We start from the raw sequence: 24,786 nt of genomic DNA on the forward strand, positions 1-24,786 counted from the left end.
CTTTCTAATCACACCAAGATTTTTCCAACACTAACGTCCTAGTTTGTTCTTGTTAAAAAGACATATGACAACATTTGGATAACAGTTACAGATATGGAGATTCCATCTCTGTACCCGGTTCTAGAGGAGTCAGGCTCATTAATTAATAAGGGTAAAACTCATTTCTATTGTACTATGGTAAATTGGTATCATATGCGCTTAGGTATCTTGAGCAAAACGTATGACTTCAATTGTGGAGGCAAATGCATTGCATACCTAAGCGCATATGATGATCTTGTTCAATGTATTCGTAGCCAATTAATGTAAACTGAATACGAGGTAACTTAATTTATTACAAAATATATGAAGAGAATGTATTTTGCCAAGTGCGCAATTTTTGGTTTGGTTTATTTAAAGTAAATGGTGCATAAAATAGCTTATTTAGCCCAAATAGCAAGTAGAATTTTTTTAAGAGGGAGATGAGAAAGAAGTTATAAGATTGCTGTGTTTTGTAAGTGTTATCAAGTAAAATTAATAGCATTTTTGGGACACTATCTATGGACTTTTATGTAGTAGTGTTTGGACTTTGGAAAGAATTGAAAAGAAACAAAAAGAAGAGAGAGAAAGACACTTGTGTTTTTGTTTTTTTGGGTTGTTTATTTCTTACACGTGGACCAATAGTATGTGACTTCAGAATTTTTTTTGTGTTGGGCAACATCATTTTCTATGTCATTGTACGGGATCACTAATTTAAATCTTATCTCAATAATTTAAATAGGATCCTGTGTTGGGCACACTCCGGCCTAAGCCCAACAACCAAGTCCAAAAGAAATAGTCAAGTACACCCCCACCTAAAAAGGAAAACCAGAAAACTAGTTACAATCTTTTCTAGCCAGTTGTCATCTCTCTCGGGTCTTAAACTAACAAAGGAAACCACCATGTTTTCTCGAGTTTTCTATCTCGTTCTCATATCTGGAGAGAGGTATGCAATTGAGTAAGAATGATATTCCTGATAAAACAAGTTCCGAGTTCCTGGAGGCGTACAACTTGACCCAGTGCAAGTACATTGGTGGGTGTGACAATAGTGAAATTTGATAGTTTGATGGTTTATTTTTGAATTTGATGTATGTTGATGTATTTTGGAATTTGATATATGGTAATCTTGTTTAATTTTGGAATTTGATGTATATTCAAGTGGAATTTGTTTGGTATTTGATTGGAATTTGATGTATGTTCTAGTGGAATTTGTATTTGGTATTTGATTAGAATTTGATGTTCAAGTGGAATTTGATTGGTTGTAAATCATGAATTTGAAAGTGACAAAAAAACAATTTGAACTTTGCATAAATTCGGTCCAAACGACTAATGTCGCCCAAGAGAGTCCCCAAACAACCCAACCATGTCATCTACGGCAAAAACTTGAGACTTTGGTCTCAAATGACATGATCATACCGCTTCATTATATACTCAAATGACTTGACGATATCATTCCAAGCCTATCCGAGAACTTTGTCTCAAACGACATGCTGAGACCGCTTGAGTATATACTCAAACAACTTGACCACATCGTTACAAGCCAAAAACACAAGAATTTAGTCTCAAACGACATGCTCAGACCACTCCACCATATACTTAAATGATCTCATTAGGTCAATTGGAAGTACATCATAACGATATTTGGTGGTCGTTTGGGTCTCATTACACTTGTTATTTTGGACTTTCAAGGATTTTTTTTTGGAAGGGTTGTTTGTATAAGTGCATGCAAAGAATTATCAATAGCACATTCGATTTCAATTAAAAACATATTTCCATTTTCAATTTCAAAGGACTAGTCACATCATCAAATTCTTAACTTCCCATTGCAACTTCTTCACCTTCTACATCTCCTCTCATTCCCTTTTCATTTTTTCTAATTTAATCTCTCATTTTCTCTCCTCTTATTTCTCTAATTTGTTATTAAACCTCATCTTCATATTCATGTTCTAAATAGTTGGGGTCTTCCATTTAGTGTTTTGATTGGGTTTGATTGAAATGTGGAAGAAAATTTTGTTTGTTGAGTTTTCAATGTGGAGATGTATAAGAATGACAAACTTTGGAGAGTCTTTGAGGGTGAAGGGTTGCACTAGGTTACCTTGATATTATTGGGGGAGTGGCCAATACAAAACATGTAATGGCAAACTTGTAATAATTATATATTTTTTGGGAGTGTGCCAAACACAAAATGGGTTGTCCCCAACCAGGGGCGGACTTAGGAGAGGGATATACCAGGCTTTAGCCCGGGGTCCGTTTGGGTAAAAAAAAAATTAGTATGTATCTAAATCTAAAGCCCAACCCAATTGCCCAAGTTTCTCTTGAAGTCTAACAACCCAGTGATAAACAAAAGAACCCAGCGATATCTCTTGAACAGAAATACAAATGATAAACAAAGGAACTTGAGTTTTTCCCTTGCATTTGCATCTCTTCAGAGTGCAACAAATCCACACACAAACCTTAACATCTAACAATCTCTCCAAACATGACCACTACTTCCTCATAACTCGTCTCCTATTTTCATGTTGCTTCTCTAACTCACCTTCTATTACTTACACAACCCATGTTTTTCGACAAATCGAGCACCCTAATATATTTGTATACAATGCCATGATTAGAACTTACACTTCTAGTTCTTCTTATGGCTCACTTCTTATTTATAAGCAAATGCTTAGAGAAGGAATTATTAGACCCGACCACCATACGTTGCCTTTTCTTTTAAAGGAATGTTCACAACGGATTGGTGTTGGTTTGGGTACAAGTGTACGTGCCCACATTGTTGAGATTGGGTTGGATAAGGATTTATTTGTTTAGAATTCTATTATAAATATGTATGCAATGTGTGGGGATTTGGAATGTTCTCGGCGGGTTTTTGATGAAATGTGTGTGAGGGATATTGTTTCTTAGAATTCATTGCTTATTGGTGATAAGTGCTCAAAAAGTGCTATTTAACCCCTCGATTATGCCTCTTGTTTAGCCATCTTAGTGGACTAATAGTGCTTGTAAGTTATGTTTTAAGATTCTACAGGTGAAAAAGAGAGTTTTGTAGAATATTAGAGAAAATGGGGTAAAACGAAGCAATTCGGAGCATTAAGGATCACATGGGAGGTCCGTGGACAATCATGGAGAAGGCCAAGGAATTGGAGCTATTAAATATGCGACTTGGACCTATTTTAAAGTCTATTTGGAAGCCCAAGGCCAAAGGATTCGTTGCTTGGACCAAAGCCCGCAAAAGAGGATAGAAGGATAGAGCAGAAGAGAGAAAATCGGCTTATGCGTCTGGGACGCATGTATCGAGCGTCCAGACGCATTGATTGCATCTGGGATGCATAGATCGAGCGTCCAGACGGATTGATTAAATCTGGGACGCATGGATAATGCGTCCAGACGCATGAATCGACACTGTAGCCAATTCCTTCTCAGTTTTGAAGACGAAGTCGGACTCTGAAAGAAGTCTATTTGTATTAGGAAACAAATGACGGTTTGGAATGCTTCTAGAACTCATTGTAACCCCTATAAATAGAGGACCTAAGTGCCTCATGTAATTGGCCAATTCACTTATATTCTTGTCTCCAGAACTTTAGGCAGAGAGTCTTAATAAATTAGTCTTTCTAGTCTTATGTTCTTCAACTCTTCTTCTTCTCGTTCTTCGTGTTCTTCCTTCTTTATGGAAGGCTAATCTTCTCCTTCAAGGGAGGAGATGAAGCCAGTGCTTAAGGGTTAATGATTCTCCTGGTTCATGGTGTTCTTCAATCAGGTTAGTTCCGAATGTTCTCGGCGGGTTTTTGATGAAATGCGTGTGAGGGATATTGTTTCTTAGAATTCATTGCTTATTGGTGATAAGTGCTCAAAAAGTGCTATTTAACCCTCGATTATGCCTCTTGTTTAGCCATCTTAGTGGACTAATAGTACTTGTAAGTTATGTTTTAAGATTCTACAGGTGAAAAAGAGAGTTTTGTAGAATATTAGAGAAAATGGGGTAAAACGAAGCAATTCGGAGCATTAAGGATCACATGGGAGGTCCGTGGACAATCATGGAGAAGGCCAAGGAATTGGAGCTATTAAATATGCAACTTGGACCTATTTTAAAGTCTATTTGGAAGCCCAAGGCCAAAGGATTCGTTGCTTGGACCAAAGCCCGCAAAAGAGGATAGAAGGATAGAAGAGAAGAAGAGAGAAAATCGGCTTATTATGCGTGGGACGATGTATCGATCGGCGATCCAGACGCATTGATTGCGTCTGGGGACGATAGATCGAGCGCCCGACGGATTGATTAAATCTGGGACGATGGATAATGCGCCCGGACGCATGAATCGATTAATCTTGTAGCCAATTCCTTCCGTTTTGAAGACGAAGTCGGACTCGAAAGAAGTCTCATTTGTATTAGGAAACAAATGACGGTTTGGAATGCTTCTAGAACTCATTGTAACCCCTATAAATAGAGGACCTAAGTGCCTCATGTAATTGGCCAATTCATTTTATATTCTTGTCTCCTTAACTTGAGGCAGAGTCTTAATAAATTAGTCTTTCTAGTCTTATGTTCTTCAACTTCTTCTTCTTCTCATTCTTCGTGTTCTTCCTTCTTTATGGAAGGCTAATCTTCTCCTTCAAGGGAGGAGATGAAGCCGATCTTAAGGGTTAATGATTCTTCGGTTCATGGTGTTCTTCAATCGGGTTAGTTCTTTATGTTTTAGTTATTAGTTCCATTGCCCACACCAGGGGGATGGAAGTATAGATTAAGGTTTTTATTTATTACAATTGAATATCATGCTAGTTTAGGGTTTTATTTATTGCAATTGAATATTTGCTAGTAACATGCTTTTATTTATTGCAATTGAATATAATGCTAGAATAGAGTTTTATTTATTGTAATTGAATATTATACTATTACTCTCTACTTTTCTTCTAATTGTGTAGTGTTTTAGAGTAAGGGAAGTATTCCTTGTGTTTGCCTTAGATAGTGATTCATTGAATAGCTGCCCAAGCTCACATAAAAGGAAAGAAGATACTAGTAACATGAACATAGGAACAACCTTAAGTAGAGTTAATTGTTTAACGATGTTTCACCCAAAAGGCATCGGCACTTTCATTTCGATGCCCGATTGTAGTCTACTTGGAGAACAACATGAAGCAGAAGGTCATTGAATCAAAAGCATTGGTGGATTTGAATCTCTTGAATCTATCTCTCTCATATTCTCTCCCTATTTCCAATTCTTAGCTTTAGTATAAGTTTAGTTAGTTTAGTTTAGTTTAGCATTAGAATCTAAAATCTCTACAATCATAGTTTTTAATCCCTCAAACCCCCTTTCCAGTCCCGTCCTTCATATAAACATACACTTAAAAGTGGAACGATACCCTACTCATCCTTTACTTATTGAGGGATAATTAGGTTTTGATATGCTTCTTTTTGTTCAACGACCATCATCTATCTACATCATCCATATACCACATCTCACACACAAAAAGAGGCAGTGTTAATGGCGTCGCTGCTGTTTTAAGTTGTTTATGTTTAACGTTTTCTTTCAAGATTAGAATTTTGGATCTTGAGGTAATTTTAGCCACATCATCCATCCTTTTGAAAAAGAAAGAAGCTTGAAGGACATCTCGAAGACAAGATCTACCATCCAGGTTAGTTGAATCTTCATTCTATTTATTTTTCTTAGTATAGTTGCATCGTAGTTTAGTTTTATTGCTTTCTTAGTATAGTTGCATCATAGTTTTATTGCTTTCTAGTATAATTGCATTTAGGACCTTTTCAACAATTGAAGTTGTAAGCCAACACAGCGAAACATCAAACTCTAGTGTTTCTTGTCCGAATCTTGACAAAAGCGGACTATCGTGCGTGGACGGTACTTAAGCAATCCAAGTGATTCACCATAACCCTAGAAGAGCGACTTTTAGACAACGGGCGAGATACTAGCTGTAAAGCCCAACCCGGTTGAAGGAAAGTAGTTTTGCATATTAGTATAATTTAGAATAATAGCATATTAGTTTAATTGCATTCAAGCATAGTAGGATAGTTTTCATCATCTTCGCGATAGATAGCAAGAATACTAGACAGGATTGATATAATGGCCGCAGACGCTTAATGATGGAGGTGTTATGGACACCAATAATCCTGAAGCTATCACACCCATGCAAGCACAGCCAGAGAGAAGAAGAAATTTGGCGATTTTTATTCGCCAATCATTGGAGACCCACCCAAAGCCAGATTATTGTTTTTCCGTAAAACGAAGCTAACCGGTTTGAGCTTAGAGCATCAAGTAATCTCAATGCTTCCAAAGTTCAATGGTTCGCATAATGTTCACCATATGTTCACATGAACAGATTTCTATCAGTCCTCAGAACTTTCAAGAACCAGAATATCATAGATGGAGAGGAAGCTTACAACTTTCTAGAGAATTTAGCTGAAGAAACACAACAATGGACTACTAGCAACGTGGATGTCGCTAGCATGGAGGGGGAGCCAAAGCAATTTGGTTACCAAGCACATGAACAAGCGAGATCAAGAATTGAAGTCTACATTGGCCCAAGATGGCCACCAAAGATTGAAACTTTGAGTAAGAAATTCAATCAGTTCTCCATGAATCCCTCCAAGATCAACAAGTCTCAAGCTAAATCTTCCCCAGTCATGCAAGCTAGCCAATACAGCGAAGTCTGTTCAGACACTTCTCATGCAACTCTAGAATGTCCTGGTTACTATCAACATGCATCAGTTGGAGAGTACAATGTGAACTCATTTTGAGGCCCAACCAAGGTGGTAATAACTTTCAAGGTAATTATTGGAGCGAGTAACTGGACCCCGTGTTCTCAAGATCAAAGTTATATTCCACAGACAAGTCAAGCTTCACAGTTGGTTCCTCAACAACATTTATACTCTCAGCAAAATTCCAATACAAGTGGAGAGTTAGTGCCTGATCCTAGGAGAAATTATGCCGCGACCGCCAACCACGGAGAATGCAATTACTTTGCTATCACAGAAAAATCAGAAGTTTGAAAGTGTTCTAGAGCTTCTTGCACGATCTCAGCTCAATCTCCGGCAATCTCGGGCAAGTCAATGTTCTAGAATGGAGTCTCTAGAGGCTAAGGTCGACCAACTCACCACCGCTTTATGCAGTAAAGACACAAGCCACTCAACCTAGCTTATTGGAACCAATATTGAAGAGTGAAGATGTATGCCACATTGGGACAACTTCTAGTATTGATCACCTCCATGATCATGTTAGCTTAGTTACTACTCGGACGAGAATTGAAGATAGACAACAAGGTTGACTTACCTTCTCATGATGATATTCTTCTGAGCAATCGGTCAAGATTTCAAATGAAGTTCAAAAAGGAAGTGGGGAAATCCTTTCCACTCCCATTTGTCAAGACAACCAAGACAAGATATGCAAGAATGCCAAAGAGAAAGAAGAGCGGACACATCTTTGATGTGTTTGTACCGAAGGCACCTTTTCCTATATTTTTTGCTCAAAGCAAAAAGGACAAGCAATTTTCAGGAGATGAAGGAGGCATTTGAGAAAGATAACATCAATATCCCCTTTTCAAAGCGATCAAGCAGAGTTGCCATCATATGCCAAATTCTTGAAGGATGCATGCAACATAAAGAGAAGTACTCATGTTCCAAAGCGGCGTTTCTATTTGGACAAACAACATCTATTATCCATCGCCAGAAGCTCGGTAAGCTCAAAGATCCAGGAAGTCCTACAATATCATGCAAGATAGGAGAAAAATTCACGGGTAATGCTCTCTTAGACCTTGGTGCTAGTGTTAATCTCTTGCCATATCATTTGTACCAAGCGTTGGGCCTGGAGAACCTAAAGCCTACACAAGTCAAATTGAAGTTAGCTGACCGTTCTACCAAGATTCCAAGAGGCATAGTTGAGGATGTTCTTGTTCAAGTAGCCGATTTCTACTATCCAGTGGATTTCATTGTGATAGACACCCAGGAAGCCTTTGATAAAATACCAATTATTCTAGGGTCGACCTTTTCTCGCTACCATAAAAGCTTTGATAAATTGTCACAACGGTGAAATGAAGATCAACTTTGGTAAGATGTCCATGGATATAAATATCTTTTCCTGTTGCATAAGGATTGTGGACGGCGAAGGTGGAGAGGTGTACTTCCTTGATAGTATGATACAAATTAGTCCCATTCAAGATACAATTGAAAGTGCTCAATCTACGTAAAACGTGATGAACCGAGAAACCCACCACAGAGGCGTTGCTAGCCATGTTCTTAGAATCTATGCAGAAAATTCAGAATTTAAGTGAGCGAGAATGGAAAATTGGCAGAGAGAGTATCATATCTTGAGAAGATGAACTCTACATTTCAAGATGAACAACGGACTTACCCGGAAAAATCGGTTACTAGAGAAATTTTAAAGAAGTTTTGGAAAAACAATGTAATCTAGAAACCGAAATGAGTCTTCCGAAGCGAGAAAGTGGACCATATTGATAAGAAGAATTGCAGATTGTTGAAGCCTCTTCTACACCATTATTGTCCGAGCGAGAGAAGTATGTGAACCGGTCATCGCTTCCACCCGAGTAGTAGTCACCGGACATCCATTATCATCACTGTGGTGGTAAAGGGCACATCAGATACTATTGTCCTATTAGAAAGAAAGATTTTCATCAATCTTCTACACAGAGGAACCACAAGGCCTATCACACAATCATCAGACCTGAAATAGTTCAAGGTAGAGAAGCAACTTCACCAGTAATCTTTCCAGCATATCAAGGAGTATTTTTAACAACCCACAAGGTGAGACCTCCTCGTCCTCCAAACATTCGTTAGATTTGGGTAAAAAAATCTGATCTCCTCACTCCAAATTGATAATACATTACGTCTTGGGGATCTAACGTAAAAAGACCTAAACATTCGGCATCAATGGTAATATCCTACCTTTTTCTCATCCATTTCATTTACTTCTTTATACATTGAGGTCAATGCATGCATAAGTAGGGGGAGGGTGTACTTGAGAAATGAATTTCGAAAATTAGTTTTCAAAAACTAAAATATTTTTGTTTCTATATATCAAACATGAGAAAAATGAATTTTAATGATGAGTCTGGGATATATATTCTATACTGCTTAGTGTTGAGTTTGATAGATAGTTGATATTATTGATTTCATTACCGCTTAGACTATTTATTATGCTTGGACATAGTTCTTATTGATAGAATTCTTTATCAAGGCATCACCATAATACTTGGTCGGGTTTGTGTACTTTTGCTAGAAAGAGATTTAAACCCCTTAGTAAACTAGAAGTAGATTTTTTAGACTTAGCCCATGAGACTTGAGCTTTATACCCATTCTTTGGAGAGTTCTTACGAAAAAATCCGAAGTCTTAGTGACTCAACATCTTCAGTTCTTTATGTCGTTGTAATATAGTCTCATTATTCGTTAATTTGGTTAATCACAAAGTGACATCAACTGGGGAGATAGCCATTAGGTCTTGTAGTCTATTCAAAATAGAGTATCATCGATAAGTCAAGTAGTGAACCCATTCAGCCTTTATCCCACCTAGTAGGACCATCATGTTAAACCCTTTTGAGCCTTACAATAAGCCATTTTCTTTCATAATACCTTTACCCGTCACCCAACTCCGCACAAGGAGTATAGCCAAAATCTTTATCACCATACCCATATGTTTCGAGAATACGAGGGACACAAAGAGGAAGAAAAGAGCACAAAAGGAAGATTACAAGGAAATACCGGAGAGATACAATAAAGACCATCATTACGTTTCTAAGTGAAAGAAGCTAGTGGAAAACAAGCATATCCAATTACTAATCAAGGATATACCATCGGAAAAAAAAAAAAAGTTGAGCAGAATGGATGGAAAAGCTAAGATAAAGGAAGAATTTTTCTGCAATACGAATTTGAAGAAATCTTCCAAAGAAAGAAGCAAAACCCTTAGTGTTTTTAAAACAACCTTAGAATCCTTTTTACCTTTCCTTCATAAACTAATACCCAAGCCAAGTTACAACCTATGACTTATCATTACAGTATGGTACCTAAGTCTAGAATAGGTGAGAGGATGCTAAAGTGAAGGACCCGACACTTCATATGTGATTGACATTCTTTCCATGAGACTAATTTTATTGTAAGTCTGTTTTTCAAGGTAGTATGTGGGATGTTCGGTATGCATTATTCTTTTCCCCACATACATGAGGTAAAATAGTAGACCATTTTCTGAGAGATTCTTTTCTGAGAGTATGACCGGTGAGGATTGAAAGTCGAGATTATCTACCTATGGTAAACTAGGGATTCCGTTTCTTGGATAGGAGAGTATAGGAGATTGACTAAGTACACACATAAGCCTTGATTGAGAATTTTGTCAATTTTACTATCTCCCATCATAATCTATGAGTCTTTGCAGAAATGTAGTTAGCAATGGAGACCGCCTATTGGGGTAAGCACTAAGTGGGTAAGGAATTTCTCTCTCGAAAAATACTATCATTCTTAAACATGCTCTTGATTGATTTTGTGGGTATATCACACGAAAACCCTCACGAGACTATAACTCGTCCTTTTTGGGGAACTTAAAGGTTTAAAGCCTTGTTGCATATGGTAAATGCAATCGCGATGCCTGCGAAAGTGAGTTAGGATTTTATTTTTTAGGATGTGATTTTGATCACTTATCTACTTTTTATCTTATTTGCTAAGAGACTAGCAAAAGGCTAGTTGGGAGTTGTGATAAGTGCTCAAAAAGTGCTATTTAACCCTCGATTATGCCTCTTGTTTAGCCATCTTAGTGGACTAATAGTGCTTGTAAGTTATGTTTTAAGATTCTACAGGTGAAAAAGAGAGTTTTGTAGAATATTAGAGAAAATGGGGTAAAACGAAGCAATTTGGAGCATTAAGGATCACATGGGAGGTCCGTGGACAATCATGGAGAAGGCCAAGGAATTGGAGCTATTAAATATGCGACTTGGACATATTTTAAAGTCTATTTGGAAGCCCAAGGCCAAAGGATTAGATTTGCTTGGACCAAAGCCCCGAAAAGAGGATAGAAGGATAGAAGCGAAGAGAGAAAATCTGCTTATCGCGCCCGGGACGCATGTATCGAAAGCATCCAGACGATTGATTGCGCCCTGGGACGATAGATCGTCGGCGTCGACGGATTGATTAAGTCTGGGACGATGGATAATGCGTCCCGTGACGCATGAATCGACTTGTAGCCAATTCCTTCTTAGTTTTGAAGGCGAAGTGGGACTCACGAAAAGAAGTCTATTTGTATTAGGAAACAAATGACGGTTTGGAATGCTTCTAGAACTCATTGTAACCCCTATAAATAGAGGACCTAAGTGCCTCATGTAATTGGCCAATTCACTTATATTCTTGTCTCGAACTTGAGGCGAGAGTCTTAATAAATTAGTCTTTCTAGTCTTATGTTCTTCAACTCTTCTTCTTCCTCGTTCTTCGTGTTCTTCCTTCTTTATGGAAGGCTAATCTTCTCCTTCAAGGGAGGAGATGAAGCCAGTCTTAAGGGTTAATGATTCTTCCGGTTCATGGTGTTCTTCAATCGGGTTAGTTCTTTATGTTTTTAGTTATTAGTTCCATTGCCCATACCGAGGGGGATGGAAGTATAGATTAAGGTTTTTATTTATTACAATTGAATATCATGCTAGTTTAGGGTTTTATTTATTGCAATTGAATATTTGCTAGTAACATGCTTTTATTTATTGCAATTGAATATAATGCTAGAATAGAGTTTTATTTATTGTAATTGAATATTATACTATTACTCTCTACTTTTCTTCTAATTGTGTAGTGTTTTAGAGTAAGGGAAGTATTCCTTGTGTTTGCCTTAGATGGTGATTCATTGAATAGCTGCCCAAGCTCATATAAAAGGAAAGAAGATACTAGTAACATGAACATAGGAAAAACCTTAAGTAGAGTTAATTGTTTAACGATGTTTCACCCAAAAAGGTATCGGCACTCGCTCGATTGCCCGATTGTAGTCTACTTGGAGAACAACATGAAGCAGAAGGTCATTGAATCAAAAGCATTGGTGGATTTGAATCTCTTGAATCTATCTCTCTCATATTCTCTCCCTATTTCCAATTCTTAGCTTTAGTATAAGTTTAGTTAGTTTAGTTTAGTTTAGCATTAGAATCTAAAATCTCTACAATCATAGTTTTTAATCCCTCAAACCCCCTTTCCAGTCCTGTCCTTCATATAAACATACACTTAAAAGTGGAACGATACCCTACTCATCCTTTACTTATTGAGGGATAATTAGGTTTTGATACGCTTCTTTTTGGTCAACGACCATCATCTATCTACATCATCCATATACCACATCTCACACACAAAAAGAGGCAGTGTTAATTGGGTACTTGAGATTGGGTGCACTTGATGTGGCGTTGGATATGTTTATGAAGATGGAAGAGAGAAATGTTATTACTTGGAACTCGATTATAACTGGGTTTGTTCAAAGGGGTTGTGATAAACACGCTTAATTCTACGTTTATTGGTTTTTATACTTATTTTCTTAAGTCCGAGGTCCATAGTCCAAAGTCCGAAGTCCAAAGACCCAAGTCCAAAGTCCAAAGTCCAACATCTGTATAGTCGTACGTTTTAGTCAAGTTACCTTACTCACGTGGGTTTGGTAGGATAGGTCGAGTAAGGGATCGTCCAAATCTTAGGGCTCAGAAAAGGTTCACAACTGGAATTACAACTTTTGGTGAGTAGGATTTTAGGTTTTTTAGTTGGTTTAAATTAAATTAACGATAATGCAAATAATGTAAATTACTACGGTGATTATATGTAGGTAAACAAAAATAGAGAAACAGGGAGAGAGTTAATCATACTCATGCAAGAATCATTTTTAACAGTTTATATTACCATATCACTACATCTCTAATTAAGCCCGTGTTCTGGAGATCGACGCCGAAAGTATTGATCCCTAGCCCATGCCCACATCTCGAGGCAGATCACACTAGTATAAGGAGTTGAACTAATATTTCATCTCGGAATATCATTTCAGCTCTGGCTCGATTTCACATCATTTGGACAAATTGGACGGTATTGTCGACACTATAGAAGTCGCTACGAGACATTTTGGATCAGGAGATCGTTTCGAGCATCGACTCTAAATTTTGCGGTCCCGGTCATTTTGGGACGGATGTCTAATCTATGCCTAATTCCTAAGTAGTGATTCTATAATATTAACGAGTCAATCCAGATTCTCACACGAGCAGCATAACCCTCCCCCTGAGGGGGGGGGGGGTTAGCTCATGGTCATTGAAGGAATAATACAACTTGTTGTATACATTAAGTAAATAAATGCAGGACAGGAATTACACTAGAAAAGAAATGACTGTTATTAAGGGTAAAATGACTTACAGTATTTAAGCTGCTGTAAAGTAAATGACGGAATGTAAGTGCTGAATTAAAACTAACTACTGCTAAGCGGAAGCTAGAGCATAAAATGCTGAAGGAAAATATATGAAGGTCACCCCCTCATATATATAGGCTAATATATGAAGGCTACCCGTGAATGATTTAATTGAGTTTTGGCCTTATGCTAATTGAAACGTTCAAAAGTTTGAGAATCAAAGTTTTGTTTTTATCCGTTTTAATTTTGTCTTTTACCTTATTAAGGTTTCGTCCTTTAGCTAATTTCAATTCAAACCACCTGGTTTGAATTGGTACGTGTCTTCTATATTGCGAGGTGGCACCAAATTAAAACTATCACTTGCCACCGCCTATGCCTTTCGTCATGCCTGCCCGGGCCGGCAGTGGGTCCACTTAGTATGTCCATGGTGGCGCCCGATTTTGGCGTTTTACAACTTTTCGTCTTTTGCATAGAGTTTGTCGCCTCTAGTCGCCTCTGGCAGTTCACTAGCCAACGTCGGCACCCCGATTTATCCGATTTGAGCTTCGGAAGTTTGCTGCTTCTTTATATGTGGACCCGTTCTGCACTGGTTCTGTTCTTTTGGAAACTTTGGCTATGTTGGGCTTCACTAGGGTTGAGTGGGAAACTTCAAATATTCCAGTATTCCCGTACTTCGATGCACGTTTTATCATTATATTTATTTTAAATGCGGAAACCTGCAAAAGTACGAAAATATAATTATTACATGATTATTAAACACATAATCGACCAAAATGCTATGTCTCTCGAGGTTTAATATTACAGTTTTGGGTGCTTATCAGGTTGTCCTAAGGAGGCTTTAGATTTCTTTTATGAAATGCTGATGTTGGGTGATTGTAATGCTAGGCTGGATAAGATAACGATTGCTAGTGTTGTATCGGCTTGTGCTTCTCTTGGTGCACTTGATCAGAGGAAATAGGTGCATAGTTACTTGAAAGTCAGTAAAACCTTTGGGTGATGATACCAGAGGTCTAGGGCTCGAACCCCGCCAACATCAAAGAGTTACTGATCTCATTTAAAATAGGCTTACCAATAAAAAGGAAAAAAAAAAAAAGAGAGAGACATGGGTTGGAATGTGATATGGTGATTAAAATTGCACTTGTGGACATGTATGGGAAGTGCAGGTGTGTAGAAAAAGCGGTAGACGTCTTTAAGGAGTTGGATAATAAGGATGTTTTAGCATGGTCGGCTATGATATCTGTGTTTGCTCTCCATGGGATTGGTAGAGAAGCTTTTGAGTTATTTGAAGAGATGCAAATGCAATGGACAAAACCTAACCACGTGACATTTGTTGGATTATTGTCTGCCTACAAACACCCATAAAATACTGTTTAAGTAGTTTTGCTTTTTAAATTGGGTTAACTAGTATTACATCCCACCAATTAGGATTTCTCCCTTACTAGATGGGGAAATCAGGGTCTCCCCCCTAAGTACACAAAAAAAAAAAGTCAACTTGGGTTGACCGTGTTTTTTTTGTGTATTTGGGGAGACTATTAGGATATATATCAAATTTCCTATAAATAAATTACATGATAGGAAACTTCCCATAGAATTGTATCAATCCCTTATTCTTCTCCTAGAATTATGGGATTTACTTGTAACAATTAGTCTATATAAACCCATGTAATCGTTACACTAATATATACAAGAAATAATAATTTTACATGGTATCAATATAGGTATCGATCCTCTCTACAAACCCTAGCCGACATCTTATTCTTTTTCCGCTGCCTACACACACCATGTCTACACCTGAAAACGAGACTAGCTTACCAGTGAGAACGAGTAATGGTTACCAGGAAGTATTATCCTTGTTGACCCCTGAACGCATAGATGGCACGAACTAAATTGAGTGGTCCTTAAATGCTCGGAATAAACTTCGAGGCCGGAAGCGCTGGGGATTCATCTTCGGAACTAAGGCTGCTCCAGTCGACACTTCATCCACTGAATATGAGGTTTGGGAAGATGACAACTGTATGATTAAATCATGGTTGCTTGATGCCATGACTAAGGATATCAGATCCTTGTTTCTCAGATTATCTACTGCAAAGGAAATCTGGGTTACTGTTAAGCTCACCTACTCTGTCAGTCAAGATGTTTCCAAAGCATACCAATTGCATTGTGAGGTATTATCTATCCATCAAAATGGTGGCACTATTATTCAATATTTTGGGAAGTTATGCAAATTATGGCAAGAATATGATGCAATTGATGACTGTATTATGGAGTGTCCCACTAATATTGGGCGATATACATCCAAGGTTAATTCCCAGAGAGTGGATGCCTTTCTCGCTGGCTTAGACTCTTACTTGGATGGGGTTCGCAGTCGCGTTCTTTCCACAGTCCCTCTCCCAAATCTTCAAATGACTTATGCCATGATATGTGTTGAAGCCAACCGACATGATGCTATGATGGGCAGTGCACCTGTGGATAGCATATCTATGGTTGCTCGCAGAAATTTATCTCGGCATGACCTGAAGAAAGGAGGGCGCAAATGTAGCCATTGTAATGGAGATAATCACGTTATTGAAACATGTTTTAAACTCCATGGCTACCCGGACTGGCATCCTAAGGGTAAGAAGGTATTTGGTACAAGTTCTACTTTCAAACATGCTGTTCCTCTAACCCTTCAACCGAGTGAACCTTCTGCAGGTTTTGTGGCATCAACTGGTATGTCCAAATCTATTCTTAGTTTTTCTACTTGTACTACGTCTAGCGATTGGATAATTGACACAGGTGCTACCGATCATATGACATGCAACTCCTCTAACTTTAGCCAATTATTTGCATCTCATTCTAAACATGTCATTACTAATGCCAATGGTGCATCAGCACTAATTGTTGGTATCGGTACAGTTATTTTACCTACTTCATTACCTATTTCTGATGTTCTATTTGTTCCTTCTCTTGCATGCAATTTTCTCTCGGTAAATAAATTTATCCAAGCTTATAATTGTGTTGACTTGTTCTTTCCTACTCACTGTCTTTTTCAGAACTTCCATACCAAGGAGAGGATTGGCAATGGTAAGCTGCGTGATGGATTGTACTATCTGGAAGGTGATGCTCCACCAGTTAATAAAAGCTTGGCACATGCAGTAAGTTCACAGAAATTGGAAGACAATATAGAGCAAATATGGATGTGGCATAAAAGATTGGGTCATCCGCCACTTGGTTATCTTCGACGACTTTTTCCTTCATTATTTATTGGTTGTAATATTTCGGATATGGTTTGTGCAACTTGTGCTCTATCTAAAAGCCATCGTACTCATTTTCCTTCATTAACAACTAAAAGTATAACTCCTTTTTTATTGATACATTCAGATGTGTGGGGGCCATCTCCAGTATCTACCCCCACGGGAATAAAATGGTTTGTTTCATTTGTGGATGATTACACTAGAATGACTTGGGTATATTTGATGAAACATAAAAGTGATGTCTGTATGATATTTCGACATTTCTATCAAATGATACTCACACAATTTGGTATATCTGCCAAAGTTGTTCGAACCGATAATGGAGGTGAATTCTTTAAGCAAGAATTGACTGATTTTATGCATTCTAATGGAATCATTCATCATACTTCATGCCCAGAATCTCCTCAACAAAACGGCACTGCAGAACGGAAGAATCGCCACCTTCTGGAAATTTCTCGCTCCTTGTTGATTGGAGGTAATACTCTAAAATATTTATGGGGGGAAGCCCTTAGTACTGTTGTGTATTTGATGAATAGAACACCATCTAGTGTTCTTTCTTTTCGACGACCTTTAGATGTGCTGGCAGAACACTGTACTCTTCCACCTCATGTTCATTTGCCTCCACGGATTTTTGGATGCGTAGTTTATGTGCACTTATCCTCCAAACATCGCACTAAACTTGATTCACGACCTATATGATGTACCTTTGTTGGATATGGAACAACTCAAAAAGGATATAGATGTTATGATCCCATTACTCACAAATTTATATCTCTATGGATGTTGTATTCCATGGATCCGAATTGTATTACTCCACCAAAGAAACCTGCACCGCGCGGAATATTGAAACTTTGATTCCAGACGGTGTTGAGGGTGACACTAGTGGGGAGAATACTCCAGAAGGTGTTCCAGAAGGCAGTATTGCCGGTATTGAGAGTGGCACTAGTAGGGAGAATACTCCATAAGAAAGTATTGCCGGTGTTGACCATGCTATTGATCTACCACCAGATAGTCCAATCCATCATGCAACATCATCACCGCCGCCTTCTTCTGCATTACCTAAGGTATCTCCTTCTCCTTCAACTGAAAATACTTTAAATTCTCACTACACCCTTCCACCACGTACTAATCGAGGAATACCACCTATTCAATATGAACCTGACCCCAATGTCAAGATCAAATACCCAATAGGTAATCATGTTTCCTCATGCAAACTCTCGAACTCATATGCATCTTATGTGTGTCAATTATCATCTGTTTCTACACCTAGTACACTGCAGGAAGCTTTGACAGATACTCAATGGACAAAGGCTATGGATGAGGAAATTGATGCTCTTAAAAGAAATGGCACTTGGGATCTTGGTGCTTTACCATCTGGAAAAAGATTGGTTTGTCCGATGGATATTTACCATCAAACACAAAGCAGATGGTACTATTGAAAGATTTAAAGCTCGCTTGGTGGCAAAAGGCTATACTCAATCCTATGGTGTGGATTATCAAGATACATTTGCACCTGTTGCTAAACTCAATACAGTGCGAGTTCTCTTATCCTTGGTTGTTAATAAAGACTGGCCTCTTCTACAGTTTGACGTTAAAAATACTTTCTTGCATGACAATCTTACTAAAGATGTGTACATGGATCCACCTCCGGGAATTTCCGAATTCAAGAATACTTCATTAGTATGCAAGCTCAAGAAGGCTTTGTATGGACTCAAGTAATCTCCACGGGCATGGTTTGGTCGATTCACACAATCTATGGTAAAGTTTGGGTACAAACAAAGCAATGTTGATCACACTTTGTTCTTGAAGCATAAAAATGGTAAACTCACTATGTTGATCATATACGTGGATGACATGATAGTCACAAGTAATGATACTGATGAAATTTCCTGTCTACAATGACATTTGATTTCTTAATTTGAGATGAAACAACTTGGCAATCTCAAGTATTTTCTCAAAATTGAGGTTGCACGCTCTAAGCATGGTATACTTCTATCTCAAAGAAAGTACATCTTAGACCTGTTGACCGAAACAGGGCTTCTCGGGTGCAAACCAACCAATACACCCATTGAACAGCACCACTCGCTTTCCCATTGCTTGAGTGATCCAAGTACAGACAAAGGACGTTACCAAAGACTTGTTGGGAGATTGATTTATTTGTCTCATACTCGACCTGATATTGCCTATGCGGTAAGTACAGTAAGCCAATTTATGCATGATCCATGCAAGCCACATATGGATGATGTAGAGCGCATTCTGAGATACTTAAAGTCGACTCCGTGCAAAGGTCTATTATTATCTAAACATGGACATTTGAATGTGGATGGATTTACAGATGCCGATTGGGCAGGTTCCGTTGATAATCGAAGATCTACCTCTGGCTATCTTACTTTTGTTGGGGGGACTCTAATTTCCCATCTAGTGGGGATCCTAATTGGCTCATCTAGTGGGGGGTAATATTTGTTAACCCTAAATAGATTTGTAGTCGAACTTGACCAGATACTTTGATGAATTAGTATATATATTTGGTTATTTGTGAATTCTTGTGTTTTAGTTGTTTCTTTGGAATATGTTTATCATTTTTTTTGTTTAAAATTTTGGATTGTTGTTTATTTAGCCCGAAGAGAGTTGAAATGTTGAGTCCACCCCTGTCCCTAGCACAAAAGTCTTTAAATATAATTCCATATTTAACTTTGTCATAAGAATGCATATCTTCCAACTTGCCATAACAAATTATTTTATTGAGAAGCTCACAGTTCAGAAATGACCACATCACATGTTATGAGTGATCATAAATTATCCACACGTGCTTAGCCATTACCTCACACGGGGCCCGGATTCTTGGGGTGGAGGAGGGACAAGAGAAGAAGCCAAGGTACTTTTTGTACTATCATATTATCCTACCTGTCGGGGAGGATTAAATAAACGACAAAAGATCTCAGGGTGGCTCAATTTCCATGAAGTGTCTTTCTTGGACCCACGATGATTCATCAGTACGTGACCTACGAAACCAGGTCCAAGATCTCAGGCTGACTCATATTATCGTTTGGATAGAAATTCTAACGAGTGAGATGAAGTCATAAAGATGGTGCTTAACTTATAGTCTTATACACAACTTTGAAAATTAAAGATGGTGCTTAACTTATTCCAGGGCCGAAAATATCGGTGGAAAAATCGATTTTTTGTTGATATTTATTGTTTTTTTAGCCTACCGACTTTGAAATATTCAAAATATCAACTTCGAAAATTAAATTAATTTTAAACCAATATATATTAATAAAATTGATATAAAAATATATATCGGCGATATATTCTGATATATTCCAATATATTCGATATATATTGTTTGACTTAGTTGGATAGTTTGACTTTTGACCAATTTTGTTGACTATTGACCGATATATCCCGATATATACTGTTATATATTGGCGATATTTTTAATATATTCCGATTTTTCGTTTTTTTAATATTATCACCAAAATAGGCAAAAACGATATATCGATCCGATTTTTCAATTTTTCCGATATATATCGATTTTGGGAGGGTCCAAAATATCTTCAAATCCCAAAACTTTCGGCCTTGACTTATCCAGCAAAATGAGTAATGGACAATCCAGACGACACGAAAGTGTTCCAACGTGAAATTTTCCTATTAAACACCCACACTCGTAGTGTTATATAGAAAGTCACTTGCGGGTAGGGGTGTGCAAAAAACTGAACTACCCGTGAGAACCGACCGAACCGACCCGAACTAACTTATTTTGATCGATTTTTAAGTATTAGTGGTTCGGTTCGGTTAGTTAAAATTGAAACCCGACCTAATCGGTCCGGTCTTTGGTTTTTGAAAATTTGAACCGCTAAAACCTGACCCAAACCGATTTCAATTTATTTATAAAAGAATTTTCATTTCTAACCCTTAGATTTTAACTTTGGAAGGTCCAATCTAAAACCAAAAAAAAAACTAACCCTAAACTATTTTCCACCAATACTTCTTAGTTCTCACTACTGTCTCCCTTTTCTTTCTCAACTCTCAACTAGGGGTGCAAGCAATTTATACCGATATCCGAATCCAAATCCGAATTTGGCGGATATTAAATTTTTTATCTGAATCCGATTTTGGATATCCGAATTGGATAATATCCGATCCGAAAAGTAATATTAATTAAAATTTTATTTGCTTCAAATAATTCATTTTACCACTATAAAAACTATTATATATATATATATATATATATATTTGTCATTTGTCATTTATTATTATTATTTTGTTATTATAGTTTTAAATTATTAGTTTATGATTTTATATAATATTTTATACAATAATAAATAAATTATATATAATAACTATTAATTTTTTAAATATGATCGGATATTTTCAGATGCGGATATGGCAGTATCCGAATCCGTATCCGAAACCAGTTCGGACATAAAAAATTATCCAAATCCGATATCCGAAATTTTCGGATAATATCTGATTTTTCGAATATGAATTCGAATCGGATTCAAATATTTGGATATCCACTCGCACCCCTACTCTCAACCACCATTTCTTACTCTCAACCAATCATCTTCTATACTTTATATTTTTTTTTTTTTTTTTTTTTCCCTCCCTTTTAAAGAACCAATTTATTTTTTCTCTCGCTCTAATTTTTTTTCGTAAACTTTGGATGGTTTGTATGGATCTAATATTGTAAGAATGAAAAAATATATTCCGGCTTTGCAAAGATTTATCTAATTTTTTTTTTCGTTCGATTTTAAATTTGATTGGGTATGAAAATGATATTTTTTTGCTATTGTTATATAATCGATACAACCGACACATCCGATCCGAAATATCGGATCGGTTTTACTTCCTATTCTTATTGGATATGTTCGGTTGCTCATAGATGAAAACTGAGTATGTCGGTTCGGTACTAAAACCGACCTGTGCACACCCCTATCGGGTAGGGGTGACAGTTTTGTACATGACCCGCTAACCCGACACAAATCCCACACAAAATTAGCGGGTTCGGGTTGAAAAAAAAGTTTTTGGGTCATTTAAGGGTTGACCCGCCTAACCGGTCAAATAAATGGGGTGGGTTAGGGTCACATATATTAACCCGAATAACCCGTTAGTAGACTCGATTAGTTCTCGGGTCTAATGGGTCAGGTCATCAACCCGTGACCTGTATAACCTGTTTTAAGATAAGTTTCATTATTTTTTAAAATCTCATTATCCCAACAACCTAAAATAAACAACTAAAAGGAGAAGGATTAGTCGTCATATTCATTCGATAAATATATGTTTCGTTATTCAATTTTCATTGATATGTAATTGAATTATGGATGGTTTTTTATAATTAATATATATATATATATATATATATATATATATATATATATATATATATATATATATATATATTAATATATGTTTTTGATATGTATATGTTTATTTACATATACATATCATGGAATATATATGTTGATATGTAACAGGTATATATATATGTTTTTTGATAAATAAAATCGTGAAATACTAAATATTTTGTATACAGGTTATCTGTGAATCCGATCCGAAACTAATCTAAAATCTCATCTATCATCCCAACTACATAAAATAAATTACTAAAAGGAAAAGGATTAGCAGTCATATTTATTCATTCGATAAAGATATGTTTCATTATTTAATTTTCATTAATATGTAATTAAATTATGGATGGTTTTTGAGAATTAATACATATTTTTTTATATATATATTTTTGATAAATAAAATTGTGAAATACTAAATATTTTGCATGCAAGTTGTATGTGAATCCGATCCAAAACTGATATAAAATTGACCCACTGGTTTAGCGGGCCACCCATTGAGTAACCCGTTATATAGGCAGATTGGGTTTGGGTTTGACAAACTCAACACGATTAGTAATTGAATCGGATTTGGGTTTGCTCACCTAACACATTACCCGAATATGATCCAACACGAATCCGACCCATTGCAACCCCTACTTGGGGGTTAGTGGTTGTGCACGTGCCCCTCCAAGAGAATATTCACTCAGCATTTTTCCAGAGGCAAAAAGAAAAAGGAAATAATTGGGCTTCCTCTATCGAGCCACATACTGAATGGACCAAACTGGGGCCTCCTCTATAGGCCTCATGGGCTTTAATGACGTTACAAATTGGGCCAGGCTAGGGTACGGTGTCATACTTGGCCCGGAATTAACTAAACCCAATTCTATTTGCTTAATTGAGGATAGGACTATAGGAGTGATAATTCCGCTATCAGGCCCTCAACCCGGCCCTACAAATATGCTTGCAAAAGCTCTAAAAAATTGGCCCTCATAGATTTGAGGGGCGGGCCAACCTGGCCCTCATGTTTATCAGGGCGGGCTAGGGCTTAGGTTATGGAACATAAGACTGACCCTCATTAGGCCCTCACCAGTCTTTACTTGGCACTCATATTTTTTTTTTGTTATTTAACATTATATATATGTTTTCTAACTTAATTATGTAGGTTATATCAATTTTTTTCACTACGATTAGTATTCAATAAGGAGTAGATTAGAACATCACATATACATTTTTTGTAATTAAATGAAAGAGAAATATATATATAGGTTATATAAATGCAAAGTTAACATGCAATTCTAACGTAGTAACATGGTTCAGTATTGAAAGTGTAAAACTCTCATCTCTTCCACCATCTTTATATCTCATTTTCTAAAGGTTTAGTTAAAATTGATATATATAATCAAAAGTATAATAAAAAAAAAATTAAAACCACCAAAAACAAATTAAGTAAATTACTAGTGTATAATTTGGCCGGGCCTGGCCTGGGGCTAAAGGGCAAATAAAGGCTTGCGTATTTATGTCATGACCTGACTCGACCCGACCCTCAACACACAAGCCAGTTATGAGAGCTTTTATGGTTTGAGGCCGGGCTAGCCCCGCCCTTTTAACGCCCCTAATTGAGGACTTGAAAAGAGAGAGGGGCGACACATAAACAAGGATGAACCTGATTAATCTGACACATAGACAAGGATGAACCTGATTAATCAAACCTTTCGCTAATCAATAAATAAGTGAAAATGAAACTAATGCATTATATAAGTAAGTGATTATTTTTTGTTTTTCTTGAAATTATACCATTCTTTTCCATAATATATTATTTTTGAAGTCTTGGAACTAGCTAGAGTAAATTTATACTTGCAGGGGTTTTGGAAATCCAAATATAAAGGGTTGCCTGTGTTGTACTAATTCCTAAACGTTTTGTGATAAGATAATTAAATTTATAGTACACTTATTAGATAAAATAATGTAGCTATGCGAGATGAAATTTGCTTAATAAGTGCAACAATGCTTGGAGTTTTAACGGCCTGCCGGTCTAACTGTATGCTGCATTTCCTTATTCGGTATTCGATTTCGAGGAGATCGATTGCTGCAGTGAGCTAGTAATATATACCAGTTGGAAAATCAGTCAATTGCTATCGGAGTGTAATTTTAAGTTGTTACAAACGCTAGGTCTGATGGGAAAGCCTAGTATGATAAATATAACCACGGAGTGTATATAATAAAGCATGTCTAATCAGTACAAATTAGTATAGACTAGATTTTGGACCCAGGCATACGCCTGAGATCTATTAGGGTTTCCCCCCACTAGACGAGCTAATTAGGATTTCCCCCCATTAGATGGGAAATTAGGGTCTCTTCCCTAAATACAAAAAAAAAAAAAAACCAAATTGGGTTGACCGATTTTTTTTTTTTTTTGTGTATTTAGGAGGGAGACCCTAATGTCCCATCCAGCGTAACACTAGTTCACCCTTAAATATTTTGTGTGTTGAAAAGGCTTTACAAAATGTCTCACCCAAATTTTCGAATCAGAATATATTTTTATTGAAAATAAACTGAAATACGTTAATGAGCAGTAATTATGGTGCATAATTACTTGGAAACTAAGGGATCAAATTGAGATAGCCTCTTCACTTTGTGGTTTAGGATATTAATCCGTAATTTTCAAATATAATTATCTTAAACTCGATCTAGCTTGTATAATTCTTAAACTCGATCTAACTTGTATAACAGTTTTCTTAGATATATGGTGATTTAGCGGTAAATCATCACTGCTCGGCTTACGTACTAATGTATACAAATGACTAAAATATCTATCAAATAACTAAAACAGATTGATTGTTTCCATATCTTCAAAGAATACACTAC

General features: G+C 36.9%; 1 protein-coding gene and 1 pseudogene across 1 annotated transcript; both read left to right on the forward strand.

The window, feature by feature from the left end:
* Positions 1-2,061: 2,061 nt before the first annotated feature.
* LOC147518432 (pentatricopeptide repeat-containing protein At2g20540-like) lies at positions 2,062-14,720 on the forward strand (annotated as a pseudogene).
* A 680-nt stretch (positions 14,721-15,400) lies between these two features.
* Positions 15,401-18,310, forward strand: LOC147518433 (uncharacterized). The gene is made up of 3 exons (XM_086593914.1): positions 15,401-17,066; positions 17,600-17,979; positions 18,176-18,310. The coding sequence occupies exons 1-3, from the start codon at positions 15,401-15,403 to the stop codon at positions 18,308-18,310; spliced, it is 2,181 nt and encodes a 726-aa protein (XP_086450040.1).
* Positions 18,311-24,786: the final 6,476 nt, after the last annotated feature.

This window comes from Coptis chinensis, chromosome 2 (genome assembly GCF_015680905.1).
Source record: "Coptis chinensis isolate HL-2020 chromosome 2, ASM1568090v1, whole genome shotgun sequence".
Taxonomy (NCBI): domain Eukaryota; kingdom Viridiplantae; phylum Streptophyta; class Magnoliopsida; order Ranunculales; family Ranunculaceae; genus Coptis; species Coptis chinensis.